The sequence below is a fragment of the Lepidothrix coronata genome, unplaced genomic scaffold (genome assembly GCF_001604755.1).
Source record: "Lepidothrix coronata isolate B3197 unplaced genomic scaffold, Lepidothrix_coronata-1.0 Scaffold16, whole genome shotgun sequence".
Classification (NCBI taxonomy): domain Eukaryota; kingdom Metazoa; phylum Chordata; class Aves; order Passeriformes; family Pipridae; genus Lepidothrix; species Lepidothrix coronata.
In genome coordinates, this window is record NW_016690196.1 from 466,101 (window position 1) to 493,468 (window position 27,368).

General features: G+C 35.7%; 1 protein-coding gene across 9 annotated transcripts in view; it reads right to left on the minus strand.

The window, feature by feature from the left end:
- The window catches only part of RGS7 (regulator of G-protein signaling 7), a 269,115-nt gene that overhangs the window by 95,284 nt on the left and 146,463 nt on the right, over window positions 1-27,368 (minus strand). For all 9 annotated transcript variants that reach the window (XM_017806734.1, XM_017806731.1, XM_017806733.1 and 6 more), the window contains exon 4: window positions 9,658-9,708. In XM_017806734.1, the coding sequence (XP_017662223.1) occupies window positions 9,658-9,708 (51 nt within the window). The remainder of the gene's footprint in view (window positions 1-9,657; window positions 9,709-27,368) is intronic.

Genomic DNA, 27,368 nt, shown 5'->3' on the forward strand with positions numbered 1-27,368 from the left:
GATATAAAATTTGCTGAAAGTATAACACTACTGAGGTAAGCAAAAACTGAGTTGCAAGGAGATGTAGGACTTCATGGTACTGATTCACTAGACAATTCAACAGCAGATAGAACTGAATTTTGATAAATGTTAAACATTTCAAATATGAACCTCCACTCCCCAGGTTCACATGCCCCATAAGTAGCTGCAAAGTAACTGCTGCTGCTCAAGATAAACTAGAGGTGCTGTATGAGATTCTTGTGAAAATGTCTGCCCAAATCTTGGACAGAAAATAATGAATTATTAGGAAAGAAACTGAAAACAAACCACAAGACAGAAGCACACCCACATATTAAATTCCAAGCCCTCACTGCAAGAAGGACTTTGCGGTGCTGGAGTGTGTACAAAGAAGGGCAGTGCAGCTGGTGAAAGATCTGGAGCACAAGTCTTATGAGGAGCAGCTGAGGGAGCTGAGGGTTTAGCCTGGAGAAAAGAAGGCTCAGAGGGGACATTATTGCTCTTTACAACTACCTGAAAAGAGGTTCTGGCCAGGTGGGGGTTGGTCTCTTCTCCCAGACAACAACCAATAGGATTAGCAAATGCACTCAAGGTGCACCAAGGGAGATTTAGATTGGGTATTAGGAAAAATTTCTTCACAGAAGGGGTTGTCAAACATTGGCAAGGATGGCCAGGGAAGTGTTGAGTCATTATCCCTGGGGGTATTTAAGAGATGTGTAGGTGTGGCACTTAGGGACATGGTTTAGTGGAGGTGCAAGTGGTCAATAGCTGGACTTAATGATCTTAGAGGTTTTTTCCAGTCTTAATAATTCTATGATTCTAACCCACAGTTACCGTGACATAGTGGCTGTTTATTATATTTTTGCTTTTTTTAATTTCGTGCTAGTGGTTTTATTTGATGATGTAAATAATTCTACCATTTCAAGAAGCAAATATTTCACATCTCTAATAAGCTTAAAAGTTATTAAAAGATTAAGTTTTCCAGTTTACCTGAAGTATTTCCATAAAATATTACCATAAAGTAATTAAGAAGCAAACTTTCAAAAGCAAATGAAAATTACTTGTGATAATTTCTGCATGCCTAACTGAGCTAAATAGTCTTTTTATTGGTTGGATTTTTTAAAATTAATTACAGCTTCAGCTTTAGTGAGAACAGTAATTTTTTATCAGTCATAAAAATTTTATATTTTGTGGATCCAAGTGTTCTGAAGCCACGTGAGGTCTTGCAACTACACAACCACAGTAGACATGGCTCTTGTAACCCACCCTGCCACTCAAACAATGAAAATTCTGAAAATTTGTCAAATTTGCGTAGAATGCAAAAGCAGAATGCAACCAGTGAAATTGGAAAAAGGGAGAAACATTAGAGGGAGAATATCTGAATGGAGAAGAACACATGAATTAGATCCAATCAGCAGCCATAAACAAATGAGGATCAGAGGATATTCTATGCAGTAGAACTGAAGCATGAACCATGGAGATTAAGAAAAAAAAAACCAAGATGAGAGGAGATGAAAAAAAGGAAGAAAAAGAGGGAACAATATATTGAAAAAATGAGAGAATGCCTAGGAAATATTAATCTGTCCAAGATGAAATGGCAAGCAATGTTCTTTGTACAGTAATTGATCTTGAACAATCACTCCTTCTGTGTGGACAGCAGTATTTCTCTATGGAAAAATGTGCTGTGGAAAACTTAAAACCCTCCTAAGGTCAATTACTAAAAAAATCAAGAGAAGGCCTTACATTATTCTTCCGGTCATCAAATACTACATATGACATGTAAATATCAAAACATTTATGTTTACTTGACTATAAATAGGTGCAGCAGCTGTTGGCAAGATGAAATAGGATTTCAAGTGCTTTTATTCAATTAAGTTGTCCAGATTTAAAATCTCACTTCCACCTACTTGCACTTTCCATTACTACATAATGCAGTTCTTTGGCAAACAAGGAAGTAGAAATCTAATGAAGTCTCTAGACAGTTATTTAGCTGTTTTTAATTAATTATGCCACTGTGAATTGGAAATTAGTAAATGTTCTTCCTCTTAAACCCCAAAACTTGGTATGATCCCAAAGGTTCAGAAGGAGGCTGTCAAACACTAAGAAAAGCACAAAAATTCCTAGTAACTTTAGTAGAAATGAGATAAAATATTTTATTAAGAAGGTCAGGCAACTAACTACTGAGCTATATTTCTAAAAGTTATCAGAATTCTCCCTAAAAGAGCATACATTTTCTAGGAGTCTTCATTTGTACTGTTGTCCTTAGCTAGCTCAATAAATATGTTTTGTTGTTATTAACAAATACAGTAACATCATAATCTCTGATGCTGCTATTAGTGTGGAGAGTTAAAATGCAAACAGACAGGATGTGGAATAGAAAATATTTTTGAATTGGCAGGATTTGGGATCCAAAGGCTGTTATTTTGAAAATCTGATGCATCAGTAGGAAGTTAATACTGACTTTACCTATGTTCGCCTTATGCTGAAATGTTGCTTCCATATTCTGAGTGATGGTATCGAGGAAAAGGTTTTTGTACGATACCTGGAAGGAGCTACACCAGGTTCCTTAGAAGAACAATGTGGTAAATTTTCAAAGAAAACTAGAGAAACAAAAATTGCCCCATTTGGGGCTTGAGCCTAAAAACTAATTATAAAGCTTTCCAGCCTTTATAAATCATTCAGAAGAAACCAGTATCAGTCTTGAATAGCAGAACTTATATAGAGCTTTATGATGAAGATGTATACTTTGAGGTAACTTCATGGGTAAAGATTTCAACTGTGAAATTTAGATTTCTTATAGCCTACTTTGTTCCGTGAAAGAAAGGATGAAATACATTCCTTCAACTGCTGTAACAGAGCGTTTGAAGTTCTTCCCAATGAAATTACTTGAAATAAATGCTTCATGAATTTTCAGAGTCTATCATCTTGATCAGGTAACAGGTTTACCATTAACTTTTTATCTGAATAGGCTTCTTCACACTTACTTTTCTAATCTGTACTTTCTATTCTATTCAGTTCATTTTTCTTACTCTTCACTCAGTATGACTCTTAAAGACTTCAGTGAAATAAAGTCCATGCTGCCTTCCAAATTGTGAAGAAAATGCTGACTGTTGGTTTGTTTAAACTTTTTTGGATTTTAGCCTGAGATATAGCTTCAAGGCCATGTTACATCTAATCCTATTTTAGAAGACACATAGTTAAATCTTTTATCTTTTGGAATTAAAGATAAAACCTCCAACTTTCTGCATAGATGGAAATTTCACCTTTAATGATTAAAACAAAGGATGAAGGAGTGAATTTCATGTGAAGGTTACTACTGAAAATAATTCTGAGTAGAATTTGTAAACTTTAATATTAAAGGCATGAATTATTTCCTATTAAAAAATACTTTTGAAGTCTTCACCATGGAATCAGGGCTAGCATTAAGAAAAATGAAATTTAAAAACTCAGTTGATGACTTGTTTTTAACCCAAGGAAAGCAAGCATCAATAGAGTTCTGTTATATACAGAAAACGTGTATGGCACACAAGTTATAGTCAAATCATGGAATTATAAAAAGGTTAGGGTTGGAAGAGACCTTAAAGATCATCTAGTTCCAACCCCACTGCCATGGTCAGGGACACTTTTCACCAAACCAGGTTGCCGAAAGACTAATTAGAACCAAAAGAGATACATTTTTAATTAATATGCTATTGACAATAGCAAACAGGTTGGTCACAGAAACACTGTTACAGGACATGTATACTTTGTCTGCCAATACCAGTACTGTCATTTTATTCTTACCATTTTACAGCAAGTTATGCTACATGGCAGGAAATTCCATACTTGTCATGTTTACCTATTACTCCAAAATGGACATTGCTTTATAAATTAAACAGATGCAATTCATTTATACTTCACAGGTAATGTAAAAGTTTATAAAATTACTTAAGTGCTAGTATGAAAAAAACAGAAATATTTTATATGGAATCTTGTAAAATAATTTCTACCATAAGACAATAAGGGAGGAGAAATTTTATGCTTATCCTCATGGAACGGGTTGTAATAGTTTGACCTATCTGCTATGTGAAGGAAGCTATTTGCCACTGATACCATGAACTCCTCGCATCAATACTACAAATTCTGTATGTCCCTTGTAAGTGTAAATAACTGTTCATTTTTTAACCGGCTGCCACACTACTAAACACATCAGAAGAAATGACTGCTCCTTGATAGAAAATTGGAAATGAGTACTGATGTAGTCTACCACCTAGCTATAAGCAAGAAAATAAAATAGCCAAACTAGGAACATATTAATTGTGTTCAAGAGTGATTACATAAATGTTCAAACAGTACTGGCACAACAGCTTACTCCAGGCTGGCCCTGCTGCACTATGTGCTCTTGGGAAACACTTCTAACACACGCAGTCTACACATGGTAATAGATTACACTAAACTGGAAAAAGCTTCAGTGGAAAAACAGGAAACCACTAAATCTGATTTATCGTGTCACAGTTGAATTGTACAGGCAGTACACCTCTATTCACCATGTCCAAAATCTGTCTAAAGGCTTTAGGCAAATAAAATAACCTCTTCATGTGAACATTTACCACTGCACTCCTGAAACCTTAACAGTGGCTAGAAGTCCACAGATTGCCACACACAGGTAAGTATCACCTATGCTACACATAATTAAAGGAAATCTGACCCATACATTTTTTGCATGAGTATCACAACATTAATACTATTGGTACTAAAATAGTGTCTGTAAATTTTGACATTTTTCATCATAAAGCAGAATTTTGTTTTTATTTCTTTTAGTTCATCTGAAATTGAAGTTATTATTCCATTTAAATGTTACAGGACCTGACAAGTTCAGATCAAATTTACCCAGTAGAAGAAAGTAAGGAAGCTATTTACACTAGACTTGGCGAAGGTTCATGAAGTTTGCATATCGAACAAAGTGTGCCTGAGTTTCTATTAGGCATATGAAAAATGAGTGTCTTGGTGTCCCTGGCTTCCCATTGTGAGGATTATAGTATGTGTACAGGCAATATAAATTACTTTTATTGGCTTTTTTGGTTTTTTGGTCAGTTAAGCTGATGCATTCTACTCTTCCACAAATTTTGATTAATGCAAAGACTGCAAAGGTAAGTATGACCTTTCCATTCCCTTCTTTCTTCCTTTTCATAAGAGACTCTTTTCTCTGTTAGCAAACTCTGGAAGTACCTACCCTTTGCTTGCAGCTGTCTGGTGGTGTCTCCCAGAAGGCAATTGTTTAGAACATCTTGTCTGGCTCCTGCTCTTTGCTGCTTATTGCATATGTATGCGGAAAGGGCAGAAATAACTTAAAGCAGAACAATTTTTCAAGTATGTTTTCACAAACTCAAATAAAAACCCTGATTTTTTCTTCTAACTCTTTCAAGCAAGTACTGTGTGTTATCAAGGCCATTATTAGAATGGGAACTGCTGGAGAGAGATTTTACTACGAAGCAAAGGAGGGAAAACTGAAGAAACATAAACAGATGATGTGCTACAAAGTCCTCCCTTCTTATTGCACTGCATCAGTGAACACAGTTTACATGGCTGATGGCGGGCATCTAGTTACAAACTAGTTACACCAGTTAAGTGAAAAGATTATTGGCAAGAACTGAAGTTGAAAAACACACGAGGGTGTCTATGTCAAGGTACAGTCTTGTTTTATAACTTTTAAAATTAGATTTAGTCATAGATATTTTTGACTTCAGTGTAATTCTTGATGTCCAAGAGCAGTAGCAAACTACTTCAAGAAACTGCCTAAATGATCTGGAGCAAGGCAGTCTGAATGCAAAGGTTGTGCATTCTGGAGCTGGCTGTAGTACTGTGGCTCTGCTAGAGCAACTATCCAATAATGAAGTGCCTCCAGCCAAATCCTACTGGCTTTGCAGCTATGAGCAAATTAAATAGGCAACACTAAGGAGTAAAGGTACTGTAAAGACACACAAGGACAATGACTAAACCTATTATCTACTCTTAAAGGTGCTTTCTGAGACACCTGGATAGAAATTATTCTTGGGCTGACTACGATAAAATGCATGTTTGTGAATAACACACATTTCATTATGAAAAGACTCAAAAACTGGTACTGTTCTTCCTCTTTTGGGAGACAACAGCATGATTTACTATTAGCATGCTGAAAGCTAGGGAACAGAGAAATCAAGTGTTTGCCCAAAGGACATCAAAGAAATCAGTGCAAGATCAAGTACAGAATTAGTCTCTTGGCAATTTGAACTGATACTTTTAAATCAGCTCATTTACCCTTTTTGTTTCTCACTAAGGATGGAAAGCACTTCAGTCTCCGGTCTGGTCAGTCTGCTACATTTCACATCATTAATTACCACTTCAAAAAATAAAAACACAGTGTAGAAAAACAGAGTAGATTTTCCACATTAAGAGTAATTGGCACCATCAGTGAAGAGTCAGCACTTACTCTGTAATGGTCAGTTCAACAAACACGTATCTAAATGCCAAACCACAAGCCCTTAAACTCAGTTAATTGCTTCTTTTCAGGTTGAGATCATGCTTATATATTTATGACTGAATTAAACTTCCACATTAAAAATAACTTAGACAATTTCTGTTACTCAAAATTTTACAGATGAGTTGTAGGCTGAACACAAATATTTTTAAGTACATATTGAAAAGCAAACAATATAACAGCAACCGTAGATTGCCTTGTGTCCAGCTATTCTGGGCACAAGCTCTATTCTGCTCCATGGAAATAACTTCAAATCTGGTATACTTTAGCAGAATCCACCTATCATCTCCACTTTATTTTCTTGAAGAAGATTTACTGCAGCAAGCCAAACTCTTACAAATCTTCCTCTGAAAATTATTTTCCATTTATGAAAAATTTGCAGGGATTTATTGACTGGCAGTTTACAAGTTCCAACTTGTAACCATTTTTTACTGGAAATTGCTGTCTCCAGATGAAAGCTTTATAGTGAAAGCAAATGTTGCTGTCAGACCTTCTTCTGCTTTATGTTTTCACACTATCCATAAAGCAGACTACTTCATTCCCACTTAAATGGTATTGGAGTTGTATTCCCTGTGCAAAACAAAGGAAAAACCTGCACTACAAAATATGACTTTTTTTTTTAAATCATATATGGTAGTGTCAATAATGTCACTTCCTTCTTACTAGTTCTCTGTTTTATTAAAGAACAAGTTGACTGAAGGAGTCAGGTGTTTTCATCCTGGAGAACAGAAGGCTCGGGCTGGGACCTCACCAAAGTTTTCCAGTACTTAAAGATGGAGTTTCTCTTCACAAGGAGCCACACTGAGAGGATAAGGGGCAGTAGATAAGGCAGAGGATAAGACACAGAAAGTGGTTTCATCTTGGTATAAGAATTTTTGTGCAGTGAGAACAATCAATCTCCACAGGGGTGTGGTGGACTCCCCATCATTGGAGGCGTTCAAGATGAGCCTGGACAGAGTGCTAGATAATCTCATTCAGGCTCACTTTCCCATGAAAGTTTGGACAACATGATCTTTTGAGGTTCCTTCAAACCTGGGCTGTTCTATGATTCTGTGAATCTGTCCACTTACCCCTTAAATCACAATTTGCCTGCCTTCCCTGCATGAGTAGTTCACAGCACTGGTAGATGAGGTATGCAAATGATCCTTATATTTTTCTGGACAGAGTAGAATATACTCTTAAAATACATGATCCAAGGTCTACTTTATCTTGTTCTTACAAGTATAGGGCTGATATCAGAATCAGATGGAGATGATAACTTTCAGTGCAAACTGAGGCATTATTTATTTCTGCATCCCAAAACTTCTTAGCTTCACAAGGGCTTTGTAATGGAACCTTATGGAGGCGTTTTAAAAGACAGCCAAATAAGCCCCCGACACATTGGTTAAAAGTGGACAGAAGATACTGGAAACCCAAATTATGGTGACAACAGATCACAGAAATTAAGGGCTTTTCCATAGGAAATTCTACATTGTGTTCTCTAGAACTGGAACAAAAAGCCACATGCCTAAAGATTTTACAGAACAGAACATTTTCAGAAGTTTTTTCACGTGAATGGCTCTTGCTTACCATCTGTCAGGTTCTCTGCTATCTGGCAATTCTGAGCATTACCCAAAGAAAGCATTTAGGGCTATTTGTTTTCTGAAGATTTGCATTCAGCCAGCTCCAGATAGCTGAGTTTGGACTAGGACCAATATACATAAGATATTTTTGTCATTATGGATAGTGTTTTTCCATCCATACAATCTTGGAGGACAAAACCCAGCTTAAGTTAAATTATTGTGGTGTTCTGGTTACATATGTTAGTAGTTTGTGTGTTTGTTAAATTTTAATTGGATATGAACATAAGGAACCACAGGACCGGGTTTTGTTTAGTATAAGGTTTTTTTCTCTTCCCTATTTTGCAACAGCCAGGTAATCTGAATGACAGCCTATCCCAATACTGTAGTTCTGGTTTGACAAATAAATGTTAAAGCTTCCGTATCAAATAAACACAGAACAGCAATCTTTTAAACTCAGATACAGATAGGTGAGTGTTTTGTAGCTGGTAACTGAGAAATACAGTAGCACACTTAGGTCTCTGGCAACCTTCACTTTATCTTCAGGAAGCAAACATGACACTGTTTAAAGTTACATAAAATTATAAATATTTGGTGATTGTCACGTAACAAATCAAAAGGTTGTGAACTTGCAAATATCACATTATGTATTGATTGTGACTTGAGGAGTTAGAAGCTATTTTAAACACATTGATTTGCCTTTTGCTGGAATTCTACAATGATCATACTTTGATTTCTAATGTAACAGAAAAATACATTTTTAAAATCAAATCAAATAAAAAACAACAAACAAAACCCAAACTAAAACAGAAATTCCATTTCCAAAACTCTGAAACAGAGCCAGAAAAAAATTATTTTTTTATCTTCTTTAAAGAATGAAGATTATCTTTCTTCTAACCTAAAGATAATAGGAATTTCCACATTCCATAGGAATACTTTAATTCTACCATTCAGCCTTCTTTACTACAAATAATTCCTTTATGGAAAATTTTTGATCAGGTAACAAGATTCTTGTAGATCAGGGGAATAAATATCAACACAAAACTGTGTTTCTTGCTGGCCACACAGGAAACCTGTGGCAGAGTTTGAAACCAAAGCTTTATTTTCACATCCCAACCCAGCTGATCAAGTAATGAACTGTTCTTCCTCACCACTTTTATTTCCATTTCACTTTCCATTTAAGAAGCCATAAAAGTGTCCAAATTTAAGATTAGCATTCGGTAACAACACAAGAATGTATTTTATTATTTATTTTTTATATATTGAAAAATTCTGTAAGAAAACAGCATGTATTTAATGAACTATTTAGCATGACACTGAGTAAATTACTCATAGACTTGAATGCATTTTCTACTAAGCAAAGCAACTGTTGTTTTCATTCTTGTCCACCATATTTCTTCCTGCCACCTCCTCCAATACAATGGATAACCAAAACTCTCAGATTCTTAGAAAAGATTTCTTAGGTTTGATGATGTCTGTTTTGCTACTGAAATTATACTGGTCAAAGGCTGCCTGGCCACCCCCACTGCAACAGAAAATGAAGGCAGGACCAATAATTTAAAAAAACAAATTAGAATTTACAGACATGAAAACAAAACAAATTACCTGGGTCTTCTATAGATAAGTTCTTCGTTAACCACTGAACAATGTCTGAACCTAGAAACAAAACAACAGGCATTTTTATATTAGTAAGTTTTCTCTTCCTATTCTTCAGATCCCTGAGGCAATTCATATTGTTCTTCCATGGAAGAGATCTACACTTTTTGTTCAGATTGGCTAGAAAAAAATCCCGTGACAGTTTTATTTTATTTTAGCTTCTATTTTTTACCTTTGCTTTAGCAGAGAAATATAGCACTCATTCTTTCTTTAGGCTAAGATTTAGAAAAAGTAATAGAAGTGCACTAAGTGTATAATAATAGTCTGCATTTTAAAAATTACATATATGATAATAGTCTGCATTTTAAAAATGACACTGCTGCAAAATTTACACAGCAAAACAAACACTTTATAAAGCTAATATTAAGTTTTTCACCCCTTAAAAATGAGTTATCAGTAAAAGCATATTCAGTTACCCAAACATGTACTACCAATGTATCAAACTCCACCTCATGGCTAAGCTCTTGGCAGAATTCATTTTTCCCTTCGTGCTTAAGCTCTTTCCTCACTAATCCTGTCTCTCCTCTTCCATATCCCTTCATTTACTGCCTATCCATTTCTTTCTATCTAATTTCCTGTCTTGTTTTAAGGTCCAGTGCTGTTGCTCACTTCTTAACACCTTTCATACCAAATTTCTTGTTGCTTTTTGTACTGAGTACCCTTCAAAGCTCACCTCCTAATTCCTAATCCAGCCGCTCCTCTTGGGCATGCACTTCTATTACACTTCTCACTTTATGTCACAAGCCTTGTTTTTCAGATTGAAAGCTACAGTTGAACTTCACCCATTGAGAGCACGAATTACAAAATAAATTATGAAGCAGTGCTGCAGATGAAAAATAACCCCTACATTCATGATTTCACAACTTTAAATAACAAAATTGTCTTAAAGGGAAAATGTAGTGAAACACTGATGAGATGTTACATGCATGTTTTTTGTGTTTCATGATGGCTTCAGTTCAGACAAGCAGTGTAATAGAGAGACATGTCATGTAATATTTCCTTATAGAATCAATATTTATGATGCTCAGCCATTTCCCAGCAAACATAATAATGAAATTCTTTCATAAACCTTAAATTTAAAACAATCATAAAAATCTACAAAACTTCCACAAATATAAACTAAATCAAAACAATAAAATCTCTTGAATATACAGTAATACATAACATTAGAATATGGAGCACATTTCCCCTGTCTCTCCCTAGATTCAAATTTCTTTCTGTACTTTGCATAGTGCATTTCCTTTGGTTTTCCTAAGGCAATGAAAATGATACTTTAAAAAGGCATTTCAGAGAAGAAAGGAAATTTACTTCTCCTTGCTTTCTTAATTTTAAAGAATATAGTTCTGTAGCCTTTTTTTTTATTACACATAGTGAATAGCTTTATCATGTATTTTACAAAGCCTTGTTGATAATATCATAACTGTGTGTGTATGCATTACTAAATTGATCACACAGCAGTGAAAATCTGTGTAGATTTTACAACCATCTCCAGAGCAGACATTTTCATTACTATGTTACATTTCTAAATTTTGATAGTTATTAAACTCCAGTGGCACCATTTCTCATAGCATTTACATGGCTTTATTCCTTAAATGAGGCAATTTACATTTGCATGCTGTTGAAGGAGTACGAAATGTTTCAGACAGATATTCCTACCTCAAAATACTCTACTTTTATTCTATTTTTATGTATTTTTATAAATACAATTTCAGTCCCTTATTTATACATATGAACTTTACAAGGCCAATGCCAAAGGAAGAATTTTAGCTTAGTGTAAGACAAAACTTCATAGACTTAATGATGCAGTTCCAAGTAAAGCTATATTTTTATGTCAGCTGACTAGATAAGTTAGTGAGCCCTAAATATTTTCCTAAATCTTCAAAGATCAGAGAAAAAAAATTAGAAAAACATCATGACACTTCTGAATACTGATTCTTAACTTTGTCTTCCTTCAAATCTCTGAGGTACCATATAGGAAGAAATTTCCTATTCTATTTATCTCACCTTCAAATACTTCTTTCCCTTTTGCTTCTTTTGAAAACTCTCCTACAGTGACATGCCATATTCCTCAGTCCTCAGCTCCTGGCATCACATTTGCATACATGGTCTACGCATCAGAAATTTCGCCTCCATATGTTGCTCTGTCTTTTGGCTATTATAACTAATAGTGGGAAGTGGGGTTTCATAACAACTGCACCACCTGATTCTGAAAGTTCATTGCTGCTCTATTCACATTTTACACTGAAGCCACTCCCCTGGCACTTGAAAGCCTGAACAGCACCTTAAGCCAGCTATTTTATTCAAACGCTGATGATTTCAGATGCATGACTTTAATGACAAAAGCCCAGATGAATAAGCATCAACATGAACACTCTCCTTTTAGTGTGAAGGCTCTTCAAGTAAAACAAAGTTGAAAGTAATTAGTCATATCACAAGGGAAAAATTTATCAGTTCATATTTCTTTGGGAGATCTTGGGGCCAAAACTAGTCCTAAAAGAATAATAAAGGTATTATCTTGTAAAGCTTGCTGGGTGTTCTTTTAGCTACTACTTTTAATGTCTAATCAACAAGATGGTTTCATTCAATCATTCCTGTGCCCTTTTCTAAGATTTATTACTTATGCAAATGTGTTTCTAAAAACAAAACTATTATTCTATTTTCTTATCTTAGGGGAAGAAAAGCAATCAATACAGGTGAAAGCAGGAAAACAATATTTCCCATGAGTCCTAGCTTTGAAAAACCTGGTGATCAGTAAAGTCATGTCATTTTTCATATACCACACTTCACATCTATAGGAATTATGATTCAAGACTATAAACTCCATTATTTGCAAAAAAACCCTAACCCTTAGAGGATGAAAAATCTTTAACTTTCAAACCTGAATCTGTCTTATTTCCAGGAATCCATCAAAAAGACAATCTCATCAGATGATATAAATTTCATGGAGCCACTACCTCGGTATTGGACTCTTCTGGAAAGGAAAACTTCACCAATCCAAACTAGAAAATGTTGGCTGTGTCAGATATTCAGTTTTTTATACTGTTTAATGTGTGACAACAAAGCCCCAGTAATAACATTTTCAATGCAGATTCTCAAGGTAAGTTCTCCAGGTTTCCCTGCCTCACTTCTAGTAAGAAGCTAAAAGGCAAGCTGGCTATTAAATCTGTAGGGTGCAGAAGTCAAATTGCCAACTGAATTTTGAAATCCCAGAAGAAGCTTCAATTTTCATACAAATTTTTAAATCAAATAGCACTGGACAAGGCAAAGTGATAACTTGTAATAATAAATTAAAGCTAGCACAAGCAGAAAACTTTTGAAAATGGGGGTTTTTTTAGACACAGAGCCAACAGTGAGATCCCTTATATGTCAGCACCTACCCAGATAAAGGCAGTAAAATTCACAAGATCTTACTCAAGTTCAAAAACAAAACAGACTTTCAACTCCTTTAAAGAAATAGGCAAAAGTATGTCTACTTTCATACACAAACAAATAAGACTCAAGCATGTCCTTTGTGAAATGTACTTTCTGAAAACTCCACAAGTGATTAATTTTAAATGAAATGGTCCAAACCAGCAGTTGCTGAAGCCATCACAGCATCTTAAGAAAATAATAATGGCCAGTCTTCGCGAGCGAAGATTTGGGAAAGGTCATTAACCCTTCGAGCCTGCGCAGTGGATTTTTTAGGTGAGACACAGCGTGCGCTGAACTGAGCCCACCCTTTAATCCTGAGGTTCATCTGCCGGGGCCAAGCAAGCTTGGACAGTGGCAGTGAGGGTCTCAGGACGTAGGTTTGTTTAGAGTGACCTTCTCTTAGATGGATTGCCTCACAGGGCTAACAAGCTCCATCTGCCCGGGGGGCTGGGAATCGAACCCGGGTCGCAGTGGTGAGAGTCCTGCACCCTAACCACTAGACCACTAGAGGCCCCTTAAGAAAATATTTTTGAGGAAAGTATGTTCTCTGAACTCTGCAATGCTAATTTCTAAGTCAAAGTCGTGAAGGCCAGGGCAACGCTAAAGTTAGCTTTCAAGAACAAACACCTTATTTTAAACAAGTCCTTATAGAGTACATTTCCAAAAGGTGCTGGTTCTGATCTATAGAAAATATCATGGGAATTATAGATCCAATTTTTGCTATGTATAGATGCATGAGCCATGACCAAAAAAAAAAAAAGATTTAATGGTAGTACTGCAGAAGAAAAGCAAAATTTGAAATGCCCTATCTTTTTCAAAATTCAAAAACATATTTAGCTGAAGAACACACAGTTGCAAGAAAGTATATTTTATTAATCAGAATCACAAACCATGAGACCACTGAGAAACTTAACCCAATGATTTCTTACTTCATAGAGAGACAGGTTCAACCTTGCAAAAAAATAGTCTGTTACTGTTAATATCTTGTTTTAGTAACTAAAACCTATTCTTCTTTTTACTTTTAGACCTCAGAATATTTACAGATGATGAAGAGAGAAAGTAACACAATAAACTCCTCTGTGTTACTGATACTACGAGAGAGGATTTTGCTGTTGAAAATCAAGACTTTTGCCATCTGAGCTCTCAAGAGCAACAGAAGTCATTGTGATGTTTGCCCTGCACTGTGGAAGCTGGGTAGCTGGGTATGTTGGGTGCATGCTTGTTCCCTGAAAAGCAGCAGTAGATCATCTGAGAGCTCCCTTAGGGGAGCCTCCTGCTCGGCTGGCTCACTTTCAGCCCTTCACCACCACCTGGTCTTGAGAATCTGGAGAACTTTTTGCAGGGCAGCTCACAGTATGGAAAACCTAATAACATTACTCTAGAAATTATCAGTGTCTAAATTTAAGACAACAAGACTATTAGTTAAATTACTAAGAAAATAGTACTGCATTTCCCTTGTTTCTCTTTTCTTTCATATACTAGAAGAGGAGGGAATTGTGTCATTTTAACCTCAGTCTTCAACACCACCACTTTGTCACATTACTTCATGGTGATACATCAGGAAATTAAGTTTAGCCTCTGACACACACTTCAAAATCCTTGGTCATGACTGAAAAAAAATATAATGTGCAATTTAATTTCTCACCACTGATTCAGATACTGGAAACACAGAAACTGGATCAGATGGGCAGGGCGATTGTAAAGGCCAGTGGCCTATTAGGTTCTCACCACTAGCTGGTTTTGCACAAAAATTTTTCTCTAAATGAAAGTAGGACACTTGGAGAAAGGGCTTTCACTGGTGAATGGGACAAGGTGATCTGCATTCTCCTTGAAGTTTTCATGATAAACCATAGCATATATTGCCACTGTCATATCAGCATTGATATTTTACAATTTCTTTTCTTTCTCTGAGAAGCACAATTTGTGTATGAATTCTGCATGCATGTATCTGCCACTTGCTTCTTAAAATTACTGATGAAAACAAATTATCAACTTACTCTTTTGACTTATTACAATTGGAGGTGGACCATGCATTTGTTTGAGTGTCCTTGCAACTCAAGGAAGCTCGTACCCAGCTGCAGGCTTAAAAATCTCTTCTGAATAATAGTAAGAGTAGAGGGATTATGACATATTTTAATGAAACTACTCAAGCACAAAAGTAATTACAGTTTTCTAGTTTTAAAACAATATAAGCTGCAATATACTTTTTTTTCCCCAGGTGAAAGTGGATACAGACATTTGCAGAAATAAAACCCTCGAATGAATCATCCTACTCCTTTTGAGCTGGACTCTTTCATTCCATGCTGTAACCAGTCCTCAGAAATACTCAAACCTAGAAGGGCAGAAAGGATCCGTAATTCTGGCTAGCCTAAGCCTGTGAAGAACAATGTATTGCTTGATACTTTGAAGACTTTCTGCTTCAGAGAGGAAAATTCAGCTACTTCCGTATTATGAAAGAGCTAATAAAAAATGTAAAAATCTCTTCCACTTCCACACCTATAAGAAATCACTCAGTGATGCTGACCAACAAATTACAGTAATGTAAATCCTGCAGTCATACCCTGTCTCATAACCAAGCTTCAGAGCAGAAATCTAGTTCATATAAAAACTAAAAGAATAATTAAACATGGTTGTGTATCTGTGCCCGCTCTTTAATTTAAGAGTGCCAATCTACACAGGTCCCTGTCTTCTCTAGAAAAAGGAACTGCTGTTCCGTTCCAGCAACGTTTATCTTTAAAGCTTCCCAAAAGACATCCTCTATTTAGATCTCCTCCACAGCCACAAGTGACTGTTTTACAGATGACATTAGCTGTGCATAATTGGCAACACACCAGTAACCACAGATGAGACCCCTGTAATCCCAAGGCTCTTATATTAAGCACTAGAGTTTAGCATTTTGCTGAAGAACATTGCTCCATGCTAAACATTTGCAAGACAAGAGTGATGTTGTTTATAAAAATTAAGTAGTATGAAAATCCAGTACAGTCTCCCTCAAGAAAAGCCGAGAAGGAAATGGATAAGTGACTCGAATACCAAGTTTGACCTCCGGTTCCTGAAATAACGTGTAAAAGGGAAACAGTAACATCACTGTTGTCTTAACTATCTTGAACTTTCACTCTGAAAAATTGATCCAAGATTATTTCAGGAAAACTGACAACATACTCTTGTGGGAAAAATTTGCTACTTGCCATAAATAGTTCACCTAACTTTCTCTTAGATCTACTAGATATTTCACCATATCTTCCTGAAAACTTTGTATAGAAAACAGGTAGATTGTTAAGCATAATATGTTCTTTCTCTCATACACATACCAGTAAGTGTTTGAACGCAGCACTTTGATAATATTTTCAACACAGTAAAAGCTGCCTGAGATTATCTCTGCCACAACAAATATTATTGCTTTCTTATTTTTTTATATCAGCAGTTTGAAAATATTGTGTAAAACCAAATACCCTCCAAGTTCAACAAAAAAGCTTTATGAGACTCCTCACCATGCTTCAAGTAATGATGTTTTTTTCATATTTCCACTTTAATATCACTAAGAAATACTATATTTCCCTTCTGAAATGCTGCTTCTAATTCTTGCCATACTGCCCCCCGAAGACACCCACACACAGATGGTAATGGAAGGAAGTGAGGCAGCAATGTAATTTCTGCTAGACACTTTACATTCATGGAAGATTTTCAAAGGGGAAAATCCTGAAGTACTAATTCAGGGTTAACGGGAATAAGTATATTATAATACAAGACTTGACTTGTGATTTTTACTCCACGAAGAAACTCAGTGGTGACACAGTGACTTGCAGTTTTGACATTTGCCCAGCAACAATGTCAATGCACTTCCTCACAAAGTGTTCCTACACAATAGTAGTCAATTTATACAGTTGGTTTGAAAACGGGTTTTTCCACTGTTGCTATTTCAAAACACTCTTTCAGTGACTCATGCTCTTGCTGATCTCTTTGCTTAAGGTTCTGAAAATTGATGTCCAAAAAAAATCCCCTTTGATAAGCGCAGATTTCCTGAATAACCCAAGCTGTTTAATTTAGTTGTTTTGACTAAAATACATCCTTCAGAAAGATTTAGTGATGTTAAGTACAACAGCATAACGTGATGCTCTGGAAAAGCTCCTGAACCAAAAGTTTCCCAAGAATTTGCTATTACCCAGCCATTCTCACACATACAGAAACATCTCCAATGGGAAACCCCAATTAAAAAATTTCTACAACACAGCAGTTTCACAAAATACTTATCTTCAGAAATACAACCCAGCATGGGGACACAGGCTATAACAGAAAGTACCAAAACATGAATTTCATTCCAAAATGCCAAGAAATTGCAAAATAAAAATACTTTGTTTGGCCAAAGTAGTCATCTGGGGTTTTTAGTTTTTGTTCCCATTGTTCTATGGCCTCTAGTACAGGTCAGCTATTTTTCAGCTAATAGTAATAAATACAAAATATAAGATACAAGAAAGTTTGTTGAAGCTGAGTAGAAACTTTCAACTTTAATCCTAATATTCATGTGTTACACCAGAAATGTCAGTAACTATGATCAGAACTTCGCTCAAGGCTTCTTTTTTTTTTCTATTTGAAATATGAAATGTTTTAATATTCAATAGACCACAGAAAGTTCAAATGAATTTCTATTTTTGATTAAGCTGTGCTGGATGTTTTTGTGCTATTTCTTCCAGATCCATGATTATTTTAATACTGCTATGTCTTAGAGTTTACACTTCAAAGATCTGCTGCAGGGCTACATTTTCAAAAGGGAAAAGAAATTAAGTTATTCAAATTGTAAGTACCTATACTTTGGAGCATTAATCTGACTGAAAATCTAATCCCATTCAGCTTTTACCAAAATATGGGATTGTTTCTAGACTATTATGATCAGTTGCTTGGCATAAAAAAAAAATCACTTACATCATATAGTATGGAATGAACTGTGTTAGAAACAAAACTGACCTTTGCTCCAACCTCAGTACTTGCACCAAATTCAGCATATTTTGCATTTGAAGTTTTTCATCACTATTCAGAGATTATGAATTAGTTTATTCTAAATGTCAATAATTGTGCTGCACAACTATCTGAAACAGATACGACTTGGTCAGTTCTCAAAGACATAAAAATCTCATGGCTCTTCTCATGGTAGTACTTTACATATGCACCTCTAGCCCCTTGTCACAATAAAGGCAAAATGTTTTAGCTGTTGAGCATAATTCCCAAGTATTCATTGAAATATAAATTCTGTTGACATTTGAAATTCTCTAACATGATTTATCCATCAATGGAGATTTATCAAAAATTGAGATAGACATGAATTACCACTTTAAGATGCAATCAACAGCTCTTGGGTTAAAAATAAACTTAATCATACCATCCATAATAAGTACCATATTTCTATCTCAAATTTTGAAAATTGAAGTATGGTACATGCTCATACAAGTGAGTGTATATGCCAGTCATTTCATAGATTATGCTCCCATCAATCACAATAAATTTAGCAAACCAAGAAGTAAAACTTAGAGACAATAAATTTCTATATGCTTAAGTTTACTAAGTTCATTCCCTCACTGATGTGTTTCCCTAGGGACATTCACATCAGCATTTGTAAGATATTATTTGCAGCCCTGCAGCCAGTATTGGCTTTTTGTCTATGACATTTTTATAAGAATTCAAAAGCAACTTTTCTGCTTTGACAAGTAACTTGGTACCACATCAATCAAATATGTCTTAGAAGCAAAGTACTTTGCTTTCCATCAGTATCAGGCAGTGACCATAGAGACATCACTAATGTCTCCATCTTAGGAATGTCTCCTGGAACTTGGACAAAGAAACAATCTCTGCAAAAACGTCCTATTTTCTTCCATCCCTACCCTCACATTCATTATGTTCAGAGCTACCATTTGATAGACTGGCTCATTGATAATCCACTGGCTCATGGGAAGCACTTGTAAGTTTACGTGAAAAAGTTGGAGAGAGTAGTTTTCAGCCATCCATTATCAAGTAGAAGAATGATAAAAAAGACATTATTCTGAACAATGCTGGACCAGTAGCCCGTGATGTGACCTTTAGTATTTATTTCACCAGTAAATATAATAGTTCCCCATGCTGCATGGTGGATTTGGGGGTTAGAGGACAGAGATGCATTTTGAAAAGATCAACGTGTAAGTCACTCACTCATTCACTCTCTCACTCATAATAGTGCATGTCCTGGAGTCTGGATTCTATTTGTCCTGTTATTTTACTGTACATTTCAATGTTTTATTTCTTTCAGATAAAACAGCTAAGAACTGATGGTGTCTTACTGTGAACACAGGATGGGTCTTTTATGTCTTAAACTCGTGAGTACAAAAGCTCTTTGTGAAAACGAGGATGTAGCTCATTATTTTTTTCCTTTTTCACAAATGCAGAGAAAAATGAAGTTCATACAGTTGCCTAGGAGTATGCAGTGACATGAATACTACTTTTAGCACTTGTTGCATCTCTGCTGTTTACATTGTCAGAGTAAGAATAAATAGTACCAAGATGTAAAATCACCCTCGGTGAGGAAATGTATACATAACTCTTCACATACCCCCTATCCAAACCAGTTCTGTCCCTCTTCTTTCCATTTATTTGGATTTTGGTGTCTCCATAAGAACCTGTACATATTTTATGTAAAATTATTGATGGCCATCATTTCTTCCTTAACCATTGACTGCAGACTCAGGAACAGATAACATACCCTCTCTTTAGAAAATAAAGGCAGGATCAGTAAAGAAATATAAAGTAAACAGATATTCAGTACCAGGACTGCTGTTTATTAGTGGAAGGTAAAAGCAGACAAGCCCTATGTTGAGGCCCAGGAGAGAATAAAGATATGTCAGTGAAATAAATATATCCTGTTCGATCTGGCACCAGCATTTAATACAATTCTCCTGCTACCTTATTGTCAGACAAGAAGAAGTTGGTGAAAAGCAGCAAACGGTGCATGTGCCTGGACTAGCAAATAGCCTGGTTATGGCAGTAGGTTTGATAGCCTAGGAACGGCGCCACTCTCCTCTCCAAAATACAGGAGAAAGGGATTAGTGATAATATGACTGGTGAGAGATTTCCTTGATGCAAAACATGATGGATACAGGTCATAAGGAGGGAAGACAAGTAGTTTATCCCCTTCCAATTTCTGCTTCACTTTGCATGAGGAAGGTTTATACTAAGAAACTAAGTATATACTAGGCTGTTTTAGTCCTCCTTTCTATTATGCTAGTTCTAACTGACCCTGCATAAAACTGGGCTCCTGTCTAATACCAATATACAAATAAATGTCGGCCATAGCACTGTTTTCAACAAATACTGTCCAATGGATGGGAATACAGGCTCATGCTTACACATAACCTTCTTTGTTTCCTCATAGATACCCTGTTGCTGCCTTTACTGCTGCCAAACTGGCAGTGTTGATCCCTTCCACAGGCTCAGCGGAGCCCACTGCATGGCATTCACAGCAACGATTTGTAACTATGATTTGCAACTACTCAGTAAAGTTTTTGGGCTAGCAAATGCTTCCAGTGGTTTGCTTTGTGCCACGTTAACAGTCAGTGAAACATGCTGGTCTCAGGTGAAGGAGGACCAGTCTATTTTTTATGCAGCACACAATCACAGAGCAATTCAAACCAGCCAGGAAATGTTAGGAGACTTTGTTCATCAAAAAATCACGACACTCGTCTTCTACTGGCTTTGCAGAGAGTATGTCTTCAACCATTGCCATTTCGGGAACACAAGCATTCCGTGGCTTTAAGCAATCGCGGTTGGAATATATTTCTATGCTTCTAATTTTTGGGGTTCTTTTAAGAAAATGATTGTATACTGGTTTAGGTGAGTATATAAAAATATCTATAGATTCAAGTTTAAAACTGATGTCCACATTTCTTACTAATATAATGAGGTTCCCTTCCCATGTTATGCTTCTAGAAATGACTATCACTCAAGGAAAGAAAGCAACAAGTTTTCACTACTGTTAATATACTTTAAATTTCAGCATTTTTTCCTTCTCACATGTTTAAAATTACCATTTAGCTTCCATTATGAAAGATATCCTTGCTAGTTAGTGTTTTCTTCTTTTTAGCGAGTAAGCTAACAAAGGCAGACAAGTTTTTTATCAAGCAAGAATACATGTGCACTGAGAAAACAGGAAAATTACAGCTCTAAGTACAAGTTCTTAAGACGAAGCACCCACAAGTAACTATTGCTACATATAAAGCAAATACAATAATGTAATCCTTTAGTGCTGCCTAAATTTGCTGTACTCTAAACTTAGTAGAGATGATGATCACCAAACCAAGCATATCAGTGAAGGAAGATCTGGCAGAGGTGGAAGTTATTCTGCTGTTTCATGTTGCAGAAATCGTTCGGTAATTTTAGTATGGGCAGCATCTTATACAAATTGCTATTCAAACACATTGGAATGGCAAGTTCTTCTACTAAGTATCTTACAATCAGCATTTCTGATGTGACAATTTAACTAAATAATGAATATTTTCTGTGTTGATCATATTCTGTGGTTGCTCGATAAAGCCCTGACTTCTGTTATTCTCTGAGCTTCCCCAGTCAAAAGTGCATCCTTGAGAAGATGCTACATTAGTCATAACCGAACTCATGAGACACCAGCGTTTCTTACCTTGCAGCAAATTCTGAGGCTCTCAAACTTCATTTTGATATGAAGTGGAACCTTAAAACCAAACATCAAAGCTTTGCACAAACTGAAAAATTAAAAAATACTTTCCTTTAATGCTATCAAAATATGTGATTCAACAGGGGCAAAACCTTTTTTTTTAGCATAAAACAAACAGAATTTTTCAGCTTCATCTTTCTGACTCATATGACAGCTTCTAATGGAAGTATAATATTAAAACAATAAAACAATAATGCAGTATTTCAGTACTTCCTGATAAGGGCAAAGTCAAAAAAATTCTCTTGAAAGAGTGTGGCTGTGAAAACATTTCCCAGCAGAAAACTGATTTGCCACATATAGCATCAGAAAGGCTCTTAATGGATAATTCTTTTAAGTTAAGTAGATGTAGAAGGCTTGTACAGAACTAAGATGGATGTGCCTCATTATGCTATGATTCCATAATCTCTTTGACAAGACCAGAGGACAGTGCCATAGGATCTGCTACAGTGAGCACTCATAGAAAGTCAATTGACAGTTTTAGACAATAGAGACAAAATAAGAAGCGAATAAAGGGCAATCACATCTGCCTTTTTCTCTTAAGGTGTTACTTTGTCAATGATTATCAGAATGAGTCGAAATTTATAGTCAACCCTATATCTTTAATAACATGCTATTTCCATTTTAACATAAACTAAATTCACAGATATTCTTATTGTGCAATATAAACGCTATAACTATAGCAGTGATAGCTCCGCTTATCTCATATCTTGCCTCTCTGTTGGTGATGAGTCATCTCCCCTCCTACCATGTAGTAAAGAAAACAGATGAGCCTTGAAAAGCTAACACTTTTTGCAATTTTATATAGCAAATACCATTTGTAAAATATATTTGAAAAATCACAGCTCCTGTAACTACTATATAAGTTTCCAGACAGTGAGTTACATCCAGTGAGGATGAAAACATTTGGAAAGTATCTGGAATTTCGTTTCTAAAAGATTTTTTTTTTCTAAAAGAAGAGTAAGAGTGAATTAGTATTTTGGCAGTTTTGATCATGTCCTTTTAAGCTTTAATTTCAAGCATATTTTTAACTCTGGAGTTATGCTTAGAAGTAATTTCTATTTATTGACTGTGAAATCAAAGGGAATATTATAAAACCATTCTCTATTTCAGTTGCAATGGAAAAATCCAAAGTAACTCCATTATGGTCAGTAAAAATGTTTCAAAAGTTTCAGAAAGTGGTTGACAAAAACACTGAAATATGGCTCAAATTCTTCTCAGCCATGACATATGCTGAGACTTATGGCAAACCAACCTTAATTTCAAAGAAAAGTAAAGTCTATTTCTTTATCCTTTCTAAGGTCAGTAACCATGCAAAATTGTAGTAAAACTATAACCATCTAGAGATATTTACTTCTAACATAAAAAAACTTCTCTATACAATACTGTAGATTTTTATACTCGATTGCATCTTTGCACCTGACAGGTGAAACGGATATGTAAAAACTCTTCATATTGGTGTCATGAAGGTGTCATGATTGTCTCAAGTAGCTTCCTGTGCTATGTGAACTGAAGCAGCTGTGGTCTAAAATGGACATCTCACATCTTTATGTATAAAGATGAAACATTCAGGGTATTTTGGCATGAAACATGTTTGTTTTACCAGAGGCATTAGTAACATGATAATATTCCCTCCCTTCATAAAAAACACTTCCTTTGTTTGATGCCTTCACAAGGAAACCTAGACAAATGCTAGTAACTCAAGTCACATATGTAAAAATCAGAACTGTCTAGCAGCTGTGCTCCCTCCTCTCTCTGTGCAGGGAAGCTGAGGGAGGACAGGTCTCTGGGGCAGCAGACACGGAGTGTCTTAGATACCAGTTAGGTAACTATGTAGAAAACAACGCAAAAAGAGAAATAAGTGGGTATGTACAAACAAGTAGGACAAGGTTATTGAGGGACATACTATTTGAAGGACCTGTTGTCTTGGTTTTGACTGATGCGGTCACCTCCATCAAGCCTGGTTACCTATATATGGCACAAGGGAAATGATTTCACAGAAATATGATCACTGATCAAAAAATCTTTTCAGCAAGGGAAACAACGATGCTCAGTTTGTCACAGATATGTCACAGATATATTTAAAGTGAGTGTTATCTTCTAAAGATGTGAAACTTACAAAGTGACCAGCAAAGAATTAGAGAAAATAATTTAACTGCATTACAATTTGCACCATAGTAGGTGAAAGAACTCTAGCAACATTGAGTCACCTAGTACTACTGGGACAAAGTGAATACACAGTTCACTTCATAACTATGGTAGCGGTCAGAGAGACCAAATGGATAGCCTGCTGCCACAAAGAGAGAATGGGTAGCCAATGACAAAAAATCCAAGAGACTTATATTCAAGCCTCACTTTTAAGCCATAGGTTATGCTAGTATGCCTTAGACAGCACTAGTTTTTTGGGGCATTTTTGGTGCATTTACAAGAGGAATACAATATTCAAGATATTAAATAAACGTAATTAAATAACGAGAGGTAATTTTTTATTTTACTTCACATGAGAAGATTCAGCCTTAATAATTTACTGATTTTTAGAGTGGTGAACTAGCTATTCCAAGTACTTCTTTAATAATGAAGGGGTCTTTGTCTATTTCTTTATAAAAGCCACACAACATACAGATAAAGGTCACTGTTTAACAGGATGCATGGATAGGCAGGACTTCTAACCATATCAGACTTGTTCTTGATTTTATTTCATATGAAAACTCTTCATATCATTTGCATAAGATACATGGGGTTTGGTGCAATTTTTAATTAATGTTAGTGTTCTATTTTGTTTTAATCCTTCATATTTTATCCCATGTATTCCTTAATTGAAAGAGATTTTAAGACACTTGTTAGGCTTTCTTTTGTATAGTAGCTTGTAAGATTTTGCAGGGAAGGAAGAGCTCTCTGGTGGTCAGGGTGGCATGGCTGTGGTCAGATCACAAGCTCTGCAGTTCACATTCTTGCATGTGAACCACTCCCTCTTTCGTACACTTTTGTTATTAATATTGTTGCTGTTACTGTTTGTTTTCTTGTCTCTTTGCTGTTTCCAGTAAATTGTTCTTATCTTAACCCATGATAACCTTTTGTGCCTCCAATTCTTCTCTCCAGCCACCCACACAGGGGAGGAGGTAAGGGGAAGCGAGCAGCAGCATGGTTTTAGTGGGAGCACTAAATTGGAGAATACCATTCATAAATCACAATATTACACTTCTAGAGTTAACGTGCTGCAAATGAATATATACTCATGTTACATAGCATTCGTTCCAAGTTCCGCTCTCCCATAACTCATTTTCTTCTCGTTAATGTATACTTTGACGTTAACAGGTTCTGTCTTAAATGTAACTTCAGCTATGGACAGCTTGATTGAAAACAGAGCCTGTATTGATGAAACAGAGCTGACTAGTTTGCACCGACTAGTCCTCATTTATTGATGTCAAATACTCTCCTAAGATATAAACTTTTGATTCTACTTTATGCAAAAGTTACTGTAATTTCATTGATTCACCAGGTTTTTCTTTTTTGGTGTTACTTAAGCAGCTGAAGGAGAAATATAAACTGAACACTTGAGCAATGAGAAGAGCTTAACTTCCTTTCTCTCTGGTTTTGTTCTGCTGTAATCATATATCACCCTAAGTATCTGCCAGATAAAAATATAGCATGTATATAATATTGATCACTCTTTCCTAGCACTTTCATTCCTATCACGTTCTTTACGTTTTTCAAAGTGCTAAATACCCTGTCTGCTGTATTCTACAGAAATTGGTTTGCAAAAACAGGCTTATTTTCCAGTTGCAAATGGTCATTAAAGGACAATTTGTGCCATTTTATGCTAGGCTTGACACTGTTCATAGATACCCGCAACTGGAAACCGTAGAGAAGAATCTTGCAGATAAAGAGTAAACAGCTTTGGCAACCCAAGGCAAAATCCCAGATCCTAATGGGTACACCCACATTTTGTTAGATTCCAGACACCACTAACTGGGCCTCTAACCCAGCCACAGGGGGAGTGTGTTTTAAACAAGAGCACACAGTAGAGTGCTAGCCGAATCTAGGGGATTCCAAATCCTGATCTTTAGCTGCCGGCAGCTCCACTAAGTACCCACTTGAAGGCCCCCAGCTTCTGGCAGCAGCAGGAGCAGGCACAGGACTCCCATCTCTCAAACACAGCAGCAGGGGTCCTGATGACAGGGGTGGGTGGTTTGTTCCTTGGTTTTCTCTGACTTTGCTGGGTACTGTCTCATGTGTTGTCCATTAGTAGTTTCAGACTGTTTACCTATAATAATAAAAACTAGATTGCTTTCTAATAGCTGCTGAGACGCCTACTTCGTGTATCAGTGCTGAGGTATATGTTCAGTTCAGTGATTTAGTTAGATTCTGAGTAAAGAAAGGTCTAGTCAAATCTGTATGGATTTTACTAAAGTTTTTCTTTCTGTAAAATGTATTCTTTTGTGTATATGTATCTTTCAAATTAGTCTATTCATTTTATTAATAGTACAGTTACAGGGTTCATTTAACAATAGAAAATCTTATATTGGAAATATTAATACTCAGCAAAAAAAAAGCATTTTTGGATTTGAGGCAGAATATTTTTTATTCCTTTTCTTTTATTTTTCTTTCTTACAAAGTCAATACTAATCAAAGAAGAAGAACATGTGTTATTTTTTAAATTATGGCAGCAAGAAGAATGATTTCCTTCCCAAAATAATAGAAAAGTTAGTTCCAAAGGTTTCCAATGCTGATACAAATCTTTATTAGATCTGAGACACAGGACTCTAATCTCCTCTTTATTTGACAGATATGTTGATTTCAGAAGAGTTTCAGCTGACTGAGGACACCTACTGCAAATAATACAACTAATATAGTCCATTATTCTTTTTGCTATATATTCTGCCTGTTTATATGCTTGCTGTAGCTAACGAAAAATGTAAGAATAGTTGCTTGTTATCTGTGCAGTCTCCCTTTTTCTTTTTTTTTGCTATTTTCCTGTAAATTAAATGTCCTGTTTGGATCACCTGTTATAGGAACCAGCAATTAAATTGAGTAATTCCCTTGCTAAATCAAAAATGACACTTCAATTTTTACAAAAAATAATTATCTGCATCTGTAACTGGTGTCTTGTACAGATGATCGTAAATTGTCATTCAAATGATATTTTATTTACTTCTCTTATTCTTAGACTACTACGTCTGTCGCTACATCTACCTGCACATCAGGAGTCCATTTTTGAGTACAGATAATACAGACAGTTTCTATCTTGGCTTGACTAGTAATAAACTGAGCACAGAGACTCAGCACACACTGATGTCTAAGTTTGATGAAGCGGACTGAATAGCCAGAGTCTAAGAGAAGAACATTCCAAATACACTGAATTAGAGATTTTATCTCATCTTTTATAACAAAGGATCCAAGAATATTTGACACAAACCCCTTAAAGTGGAGTCTACTTCTCAGAAGAACAATTTGATTTCATCTAAAATAGATGCAATATGTAAAGGTCTAAATTGCCATTTCACTCTCTAACCTCAATATTTATTTTGTTTTCTGTTCTGTTCTA